Here is a 10,246-nt window from a genome sequence, read left to right on the forward strand (position 1 = left end):
ACACTATACGTCTAGTGATGCAGCCTAGAATTGCATTGGTTTTCTTAGCTGCTGCATCACATTGCTGACTGATGTTCAGCGTGTGACTCCTACTAGGTCCTTTTCACATGTACCTCTGTCAAGCCAGGTGCCACCCATCCTATATCTGTGCATTTCATTTTTACTGCCCAGGTGTAGTATCCTATATTTCTCCCTGTTGAAATCCATTTTGGTAGTCTCAGCCCAAGCTTTCCAATCTGTTAAAGTCCCAAGAATGTATGGCAAGGAGAGGCTATCATTCTTTGCCCTCACTCTTGCCATGTGCCCTGGTCATTGCCTGAAATAAATATGTGTATGTATGCTGTGTGCTCAGAGTGGGCTGTGAGGAAGGAGAGCAAGCAAATCCAGAAAGTTTCATGAGTAGGTAAGAGATCCCTCACAGGGATGAATGCCTTAGCAAGAGGAATAGGCATTACCAATAATACTAACTCACAGTACCAATAACAGTATCAATGCACTAACTCATGGTGCCATTCCTTGCAGTACTAATTCACCATGCATCATACCATCCAACATTATAGAGATGAAAACCAGAAAACATGGGACCAAGCCAGGTCAGATGTGGTCAAAATTTTTAAAGCTAATAATGAGGAAGAAGACAAGCTGGGAGTTTGCTTTTGCCTGAATCTACTGGGAAGGGCAAGATGCTGATCCCTCCTTGTTGCTCCTGCTGAGTTAAGTTAGTACAAACTACTTTTGCACTTTGAACTCAAATGAAATAAGCTGAGAACAAAGGGAGGAAATAGAAGGAGGAGAGAGAAACCGGGACATTTTAAAAGCAGCTGGAAAAAAATAGGATGGCAAAGGATTCATTGGGACAGTCCCTGCCAAACTGGGACAGCATATCCACACATGTGTGAAGAAGGGGGTTGAATGCTTGGATGCATCTTTGCGAAAGCAGAGCATGTGTGTACACATGCACAGACACACATTCCCCCATGGTCTCAAAAGTGATACAACAACTCAAAGGGGGAGATGGACAACCATTTGATTCAGCTCAAAATGCACGAAGAAGCTTCAGATGCTGTTGTAGGCAGCAGCTTTTAGGGGCTAAACACTTGCAGCATTCATTTGTGCTTCTCCAACTGGGATTAACATCCTTAAATCCCACTCCAAGACATTGCTAATCTGTGGTTTGTGAATCCTAACCCTTGGAGCTATTTAGCATAGACCTTCTCAAGCATAGACTTCAGGCAGAGATCAGCTGTGCACTGAATAAGCTTCAGTTTCTTTCCTCGCTTATTTGCACCCCGTCAACCCCTCCCCAGTTGATACGTCAACACAGCGATGGCATCATTGTGCCATCCTGAGTTAAAAATAGATGCTGCCAAAAGCAGGAAAAGAAGATGAAATTAGGTCCCAAAAACCAATATTTTTCACACTCCCAGAAACAAACAGATCTAAATTAGACCCTCATGGAGGTGTTAATGTGACTCCTGTGTCGGATAGTATGACAAAATCTTGAATCCAATCCCAAACATACAAATCAAACGCATGCCCCTGGTCCCAGTGTAACACCGTCTCAGACACACACTCTAAGGCCACAGAGAACAAGGGAAGAGAAGCAATGTGTCCCTCCTTTGCTTTAGACTTGGGAATTGTGTAGCTTTTCAGATGTGGTCGGACTGCAGCTTACAGCATCCCTCATCCTTGGCTGTGCTGACTGGGGCTGATGGGTTTTGTAGTGCAACAACACCTAGAAGTCTGTGGAGTTCCTGTTTTGGCAGGAATTATTTTCAGAAACCTGATTCTCCCCTCCTCCCTATCATCTCCCATTTTAGAAAACATGAGCATATCTTCCAAAATTTCACAGATGAAAATGGAGACACACATAACCAAGCAGCATCAGAGTGTGGTCAAGGTAACAAAAGGTATTAATGAGGAAGAGCGCATGAGCTAAGAAATGCTGCGGCAGTTTGCTTTTGCCTGAACCCATTGGGAACAGCATGATTTTGCACCTTCCTCTGCTTTCTGCTGAGCTAATGGAGTGCAAACTACTTTTGCGCTTTGAACTCAATTTGAGCAATGGAGATTAGCTGAGAACAAAGGGGGAAAGTGAGAGGAGGAGGAGGAGAAAGAAACCAGGACATTTTAAAAGCAGCCAAGAAAGTATTATGCCCGAGGATTAATGAGGGCTGTTGCTATCAAATTGGGACAATTGGAGAATATGAGTCATGTCCTGTTCTAGAAGTGGGTTTCGTTCCAGCACCCAGCATCCCCTCCAAGAGTTCATATGGTGGTGAATGCTAGCACATATTACTGAATGCTGACACGTGGCTAGGACAGGTGGATGGATGTAGAAAGGAGGAAGACCACATGCCAGATGGATGGACTCTATTAAGGAGGTCACGGGTATGAATTTACCGGACCTAAACAGAACAGTGGAGATAGGGAGTCTTGGAGATGTCTCATCCACAGGGTTGCCATGAGTCAGGATCAACTCAAAGGCAGTTAACAACAACAAAATAAGCTTTATTGGTGGTAAGTGATGCAGCAGATGGTACAGAGCAGAGAAGCATCCCATTCTTTTGCTGATGAGCTTCAGCATCCTCTCACAGTGAACTGGACCTCTAAACAAATTCTACCCAGATAATCCAAGTCTGGCCATCCAGTTCCCCATCACTGGTTATATGGGGCACCTTGGATGCGTTGCAGTCCCTACTCCTCCAGGCTATGGCTAATGGAAGATAGATTTCTGAGGGTTATACATTGCAGAAGCAAACAAAGAAATCTAAAGTGTCTAAGCATCATCCCATTTGTGCCTCACATAGCTATGAAGAGTGTACAAACAGTTTAGCAATAGAGGAAAATTCACTCCCCTAGTCCATTCCTAGACTTCATATATTTTCATATCTCAAACTGCAAAGCTGAAGCAAAGGTATCTTGTTGTTACTGTGTGTCTTAAAGTTATTTCCAAATTATGGTGACCCTAAGATGTGGTTTTCTTGGGGAGATTTGTTCACAGGAGGCTGAGAGCGTGTGACTTGCCCAAGGTCTCCCAGTGGGTTTCATGGCCAAGCTGGGAATCAAATCCTCATCTCCAGAGTCATGATCCAATGCTCAAGCCACTACTCCACACTGGTATCTTACTAAGTCACTAATACATACTGATGCATGTTCCTAGATGGTTGTTAATGTATAGCCATAATGCCAACAAGGACTCAGGTCACCACAATTTGATTGCTTTAGCTTCATCCTAATCCATTCCCTGGAACAACAACTCATTGGCAGAAAATTCTTAACACCTCATGAAACTATTAGTCCCAGGATTCCTTAAGATGGATATGTGGCAGTTGAAGGGCTACCAAAGGGCTAACAAAATACAGTCTGAATTCACCTTATGGATCACGTTTGCAGTTGTCTGTTTTTGTTATTTTAATCTGGGCAGGAGACAGACTAGATGACCTCCCGTGGCTCCGTGGGTGTTTTGTGGTTTGCTGTGGATTCGCTCTGCATGTGGTTGCACTAATAACAAATAAACCCCTCCCTATTCTGTTGCCAAATTTGTTTTGAACCATACCTGGGACCAGGGTGTGTGTGCGTCTGTGTGTTACAGCATGAGCGAGAGAGCTGTTCACTTTTAAAATATTTTTGCAAGACTGATGTGCTTTGGCTGCCTTCCCTGGTCTTTTCCCTCTTTCCAATAAGGCCCCCTTCATAAGCCGCCCAGCAGCGCTCACTTGCTAACCAAAGGCTTTTGTCGTCTGGGGGGAAGCGAAGGGGGTGCGTGTCCCACAATGAGGCTTTGAATTTGGCAAGCAGGACCGGTCCGAGAGAAGCCTCTTGGCCGAGTTTGCTGGAGGCCCAAACAAATTACTCTGCCTGACAGCTGAATGGGCCATGTGTGCTTTGGCATGACTGGGGCAGGTCCTTAGGTCCAGAAATGGGAGCCGTAGGAATAGCATACCACCAAAAAGGAGCACAAATAACCTGGCTTTGGAGAGGGAACAATGGAAGAGCAGCTCTGGAGATGAAAGTTTGAATCTCCGATTGGGACTGTTGGGCAAGTCACACTCTCTCAGCCTCAGAGGAAGGCAAAGTTAAACCCCTCTGAACAAGTCCCTGTGATAGGTTAGCCTTTGTTGTGTGCCTTCGAGTCATTTCCAACTTATGGCAACAAAATGGAACAAACTAAGCCAAGAAAAAGAACTCCCAAATCTGTCCATCCTTATTGCACAGTTTAATGCCACTTTACCTGCTGTGGCTCCATTCCATAGCACCCTGGGATTTGTAGTTTGGTGAGAGACTTTGAATTCTCTGGCCATGAGCTCCAGTGCCAAAGTACAGGGAAAGACACTAGAGACATCTAAGTATCTGCAACCCTGCATTCATCCCATTAATCATTTTTGTGTATTAAAATCCTCCTCCTCCACCGCCTATTTAGGTGGGATCTACTCTTGCCATACTTCTACAGCATTAAATAAAAGTTATGTCCTGAAGGCACCTCTTCTAGAACCGAGCGCCATTTGGCAGCCGCAGGGATATGGGCAGCAAAGAAGGAGATCTTGAGAGAGAAAGCATCTTTCCTGCAGGAATCTGGCACCTCAACTAAAAGCGACTGCAAAGAGATGATAAAATAAAAATAACCAAAGGCAGTTAAAAAGGAGCTAGGACGGGGGCATCAAGACACATCAAAAGGAGAGGCGGTTTGCGTTCCAAAATCCCATCATGAATGGAAAGAAAGAGAAGGCCTAAGGGGCTGCACACCTGTGCTGAGACAGACTAGGGGGAGAAAAAGGCAAAAATGCAGGAGAGCTATTGGGGGAAGAGACACACCTATCCAAACTTTCCTGCTACTTGGCATTGCTGATTTGGTGAACGTTGAGGAATTGATGTGTTCAGGCACCCAGCTAAAAGAGAGGCTGACTGGGGAAACCTCTCCATCATATCTAACAGAGGTTTGTTGTTGTTGTGTGCCTTCAAGTCGTTTCTGACTTATGGCGACCCTAAAGCAAACCTATCATAAGGTTTTCTTGGCAAGTTTCTTCCGAGGGGGGTTGCCATTGCCATCCTCTGAGAGAAAGCGACTTATCCTAGGTCACCCAGTTTGTTTCCATGATCAAACCTGGTCTCCCAATGTCCTAGTCCAACACCCAAACATTACACCAGAGGCACATAAATTGTCCTGAGAATCTTCTGCCATCCCACTTTTTCAGCTGCTTGTAAAATGCCCCAGTTTCTCTCTTCTCCTTCCGCTTTCCCCCTTCTGCCTCCACTTAATTCAACTGCCACCTTCTAAATGTCTCACAAAACCACAGTTTCCAGAATCCCCTAGCACTGAGCCAGGGCAGTTAAAAGCAGTCTCAAACTGGATTATTTCTGCTGTGTGTTTTGGACCAATATTATTTCCCAGCAGGCGCAGGCAAAAGCAAACTGCTGCAGCCTCTTTTAGAGTGTCTGTTGTTCCTATGAATAATTTCTGTCCATCTTAACCGCACTTTAACATCATGTGACTACACATCTCTGAGTTGTCGTCTGTGAAATGTCGGAGGGTATGTGCCACTTGTGTTTGATCCGTGCATGACGCATACTTGCAGCAAAGGAACAACCCAGCAGCTCACTGCTCTTCTCTGGAGTTCAAATTTGGAGAGGGGTGATTCCCATTAATCCACTGCTTGGCAGAGACAGATCTTCTGCCTCTTCCCAGCCCTGGCCATCTGTCACGTCTGGGAGACACATTCTGAGTTATTGATCAGCCGTCCTCTTCTTGGCTGCCTTTCCAGCTGACTAATACCAATCTTTTAAAAGGTCCCCCGAGAAGGGATGACATCAGGCTGAGGGCTCAGCCTCACCAGGAGAGGTTAAAATTAGCTCCGGCAGGCGACACGCTGGGAACTAAATATGGATATTGGTTGTTCTTGCTTTGGCAGCAATGCCGCCTGTATTTTGGGGCATGCAAAAAGCGTGACTGATGATCGCTGGGAGTGAGGTGAGGTTGTTGGAGTTGGAGGTGGTGGATCCCAAAGCAAAATTGTGCGACATCATGGTTTGAGTGTTGCCCTTCCCAAGAGGCTCAGGCAAAAGCAAACTGCTGCAGCCTCTCCTAATTTGTGGGCTGTTCTCATTTGTAACTTTTGCCATCTTGACCGCACTCTGTTATTGTTTGGCCACACGCATCCATGTTTTCATCTGAAATGTCGGAGGCTATGACGACAATGACGGCAATCTTTACCAACTCTGAAGACCAGGCTTTGATTCCCACCTCAGTCATGGAAACCCACTGTGTGGTCTTGGGCAAGTCACTCTTTCAGCCTCAGAGGAAAGCCAATGGCAAACCTGCTCTGAACAAATCTTGCAAAGAAAACCCCAGGATAGCTTCGCCTTAGAGTCGCCATGAGTTGGAAATGACTTGAAGACTTCCTCAGAGGAACACAACATTTTCAGTCTTCTCAGGAAAACACTTGGATAGGGTTGCTGCAAGCCCAAGTTGACCTGAAGTGACATTAACAACAAAGAGCAGACTAGCCAGGAATTGCAGGTGTGATCAGGTGTTAGAGGTAAAAGGGCTCTGGTTTCCACTTTGAAAGGCTAGGAGATTAAGGAACAAAACATTTCCCAGAGAACATGGTTGTTGAGCATGGCGCAACACAAAAACTAAAAGCAAAAGCAATCCTCTTGGCCTAGGAGTAGCTGGGCAGCAATAAAAGCAGATTTTGGATGCTAGGCAACCATCCAGGCCTGTATTCACTCTCTACTTTATTCACAGCCTAAAGATTGACATAACCTATTTATAATCTTTCTCCAGTGTCCCATCACTTCTGGGGTTTTTTTCTTCACACAAACACTTACACACCCATCAAAACGGAGTATCCACCCTTCTGACCGCTAGAGCTGGAGCTGTCCATTGGAGAGCAGTTGGCGCCACACAGGTATCTCTAGAAAACATTTCAGAACAAATGATTTCCTGCAAGGCAGAATGGGGTTGGACTGGACGGCCCTTGCGTCTCTTCCAACTCTATGATTCTAAATGAAAAAACACAACTGAAACAGATCTCTTCCCAAGAACTCGGCTCCTCTTCCATCCATTAAGAGGAACAAGGTTAACTTTGCAAGAGATCAGCTGCACACAAGGGAAGATTACAACTTTGGACACAGAACAGAACTGGGGTACGTTGTGCTTTGGCACATGGAGACATAACATGTCACAGTGTACCTAGATTTCTGCATTTTTAAATGTGAGAGCCAGCATGGTGGAGCGGTTTGTGGGTTGGAATACAACTTGGGGGCTCAGGGTTCAAATCCCTGCTTGGTCATGGAAACCCACTGGGTGAATTTGGGCAAGGCACACTGTCTCCACCTCAGAGGGAAGCAAAGACAAACCCCACTCTGAGCAATCCTTGCTAAGAAAATCCTGTGATAGGTCCGCATCTTGGAAGTTGGAAATGACTTGAAAGCACACAACAACAATAACAACAACAAACACTATGTCTGAGGAAGTAGACTTTAGTCTAACAAATCTTATGTTGTCAACTTCTTTCTTTCATTGAGTCTCTCTACCTACTGATTCTGCAGACTAACATGGCTATGTCTTTGAATACTACAGTCACCAGTTTTGCATTCAGCAGGAGTCTATGCAAGTCTGGATATATAACATTCAAAGGTATCCAGCTTTGCCCCACCTAGAAAATCTTTGTCACAGAAATTAGACAACCGTTGTCATTGCTAGGCCAGCTACAACCTTTGGCAAAGAAAATTCCCTAAAATAATTATTTATTGGGGAAAAAGGACTCTCTCTCTCTCTCTCTGTCTCTCTTTTTATGCCTTGAATTTACTCTCAGGTCACTTTCGGGGCTAAATCTATGTGCAGGAACTGTGTGACATCCAAAATCCAGACTCCGGAGAACTTTGTTTAATGAAGGGACAGGTTCAGGGCTAACTGAAAAACCTCAATGCCACCTGTTATGGAAAAACAAACAACCACGGGAAGGTCTACCTGGTGAATGTCTACCTGCCACAGAGGTATTCAGATTTTACTGTGCCCAAAAGATAACATCAAGGCTTCCAGGACTATTGGGGAAAGGAACCAAGTAGTCTCTACTCTCTAGTTTCTGCGTTGGCATAATTGTAGTTCAAAGCACAAACTGCTGCTTCTTTTTAAATGGTTATCATAACTTCTTAAGGAAGATGCTCATTTGTTGGGTGTTTGTGGTGTTGGAAAGAGCAAGGGGATGCGCTTGCCAAAACCTCGGCCTCCTGCTAAGAAGTGGCTAGTTACTGTCAGAACCCAAACCAAACCAGAGGGTTTTAGATCCTTGCAAAGCAGTTTTGGCCCAATTGAGAGAACCACCAAAGCTGTAAATCTTGGTGGATTTCGTGATGCAAACCAGAATTTACAAACTACTTGTTGCACGAAACCTCCAGGAAAGAACGACAGAGCAGAGACATAAATATGAGAATGCGCTCATATTTGAGGATGTCGAAATGAGTAAATATGTAACCAACAAATACCATCAGGGCACCTTTGCTTTGCCCGCCTTGTTTCCAGGCATCTTTGCAAGAGTGTGACAGTTAAAAAATAACATAAAATGAACCAGATGTGCCTTCTTCTATGAGACTTTTGTGGAGAACAGAGCGCAGAAAGCCAAAACTCCTCGCTTCGGGGTTCCAAGCCTTGTGGGATTACAAGTTGCCAAAGAAAACTAACCTTCGCAGCAAGTATTTATCCCCCTCCTTAAAAAAACAACAACTTAGTTTTCGAAATCCAAATATTTAAAAACACACACACTTTTGACATTTCAGGTGTGCTGGGATCTTTTATGAATTAATGCCATATCAGCCACAGAGCAAAGGTCAGGAAAGATTAAAACGGGGCACATATCCTATTCAAGATCAGCATTCCCCCTCCCCATGGTATTTTTTAGGAAGAACAAAAATCAATTCCACCTCTGTGCTTCAACCCTTGCCCCACATTGAATACATGCTGATGTTTTCAGAGCAGCCTTTTTTAAAAACAAAAATCATTAATATTTCCAAAAAAGTATAAAAAGCCATATATTGAAAATCAACTCACATTCCTTTTGATTCATAGGACAAACAACCATCCACAACCGTCACAAACACCCACATAAAGAAAACACAATCCAGACTTCATTCGTAACTTTCTTTTCTATAGCCTATTAGCGGCATGTTCAGGGTCTTCAAAAGGTTTTTAAACCATACTTTCTCCCCAATTGCTGGTACAATGCTATTTCTACATTTCAATATCTATCTTACATCTATATCTGCAGCTATCATTGATACGAACCTGTCTTATGAATCCATTCCACCCCCCATATATATTGTATTTACAGTATTGCAACGTTTTACTATGGCAATAATGTCCATACATTTTGAATGATTCCTTTTTCCCTTAAATTCTATCACATCTGAAGAAATAGACTGAAGTCTATGAAGGCTCATGCTGCCAACTTTTTTATTTCAGTTAGTCTCAAAAGTGCGACAAGAGCAGCCTAGATAGTTGTGACGGAGCAGCCTTTTAAGAAAAAGGAGACAAGTGGGATTTTATGGGAACGTGGACCTCAAACAAGAGTATCTGTCAGTTGTCCCACCCAACCCAAAATACTCAACACACATCTGCCAAGTTCAAATCTGTCTTTTTTGCCCATTCCCGGAGTGACCTTACCGGAGAAGTGTCCCACCGAAGAGGAGCTGCAAGATCAGGGACTACCAGGAGCAACCACAGGAGACAAGCCATGCTGCAGACCGATCAAGGGACAGACCCCCTTCCAGGCGAAGGTGAGGTCCCTGGCAGAGAGGGGCAAGAGGCACAGCTGGGTTGCCGCATATATAGGTTGATGGAGCCCCACTGCTTCCAGCCCTCCCTTTCTCCCTTCTCCACATGTCATTGCACTTTTCCCTAAGGTGGTCCAAACCACGTGGACCAACAACAGCTGGGGAGGAATCCACCACGCCTCCCTCGCCTCCTCCCTCCTTCCCAAATCTCACAGGAGGAATGCTGCTCAGAGGTTTGGGCGGTCAGAGGACTTCTCTTCAGAGCCAAGGCTCAGCCCTGCAAAGTGTGAAAGAAGAAGGTGTCAAGCCATGTGCAGAGTGACTTCCCCATTCACCTCTCTCCCCCACAACAAGCTACACTTTAGGAGTCCTGTACTTTTATTTACCATCTACAATCCAGTCTCCTTATCCATGGATCCAAGCGTCCACGGCTTGAAAATACTCCAAACAAGATTTAAATTCCAAAAAGCAAACC

At 44.7% G+C, this 10,246-nt stretch overlaps 1 protein-coding gene across 1 annotated transcript in view; it reads right to left on the reverse strand.

The window, feature by feature from the left end:
- The window catches only part of LOC149304574 (SPARC-related modular calcium-binding protein 1-like), a 28,369-nt gene extending 18,475 nt beyond the window's left edge, over positions 1 to 9,894 (reverse strand). The window contains exon 1 of the mRNA XM_089478848.1: positions 9,662 to 9,894. Coding sequence (XP_089334974.1) covers positions 9,662 to 9,733 — 72 coding nt within the window. The 5' untranslated portion in view covers positions 9,734 to 9,894. The remainder of the gene's footprint in view (positions 1 to 9,661) is intronic.
- Between the last annotated feature and the right edge of the window lie 352 nt (positions 9,895 to 10,246).

Source organism: Sceloporus occidentalis, unplaced genomic scaffold, assembly GCF_023333645.1.
Source record: "Sceloporus occidentalis isolate IW3139 unplaced genomic scaffold, rSceOcc1.0.p SCAF_13, whole genome shotgun sequence".
In the NCBI taxonomy this organism is placed as follows: Eukaryota; Metazoa; Chordata; class Lepidosauria; order Squamata; family Phrynosomatidae; genus Sceloporus; species Sceloporus occidentalis.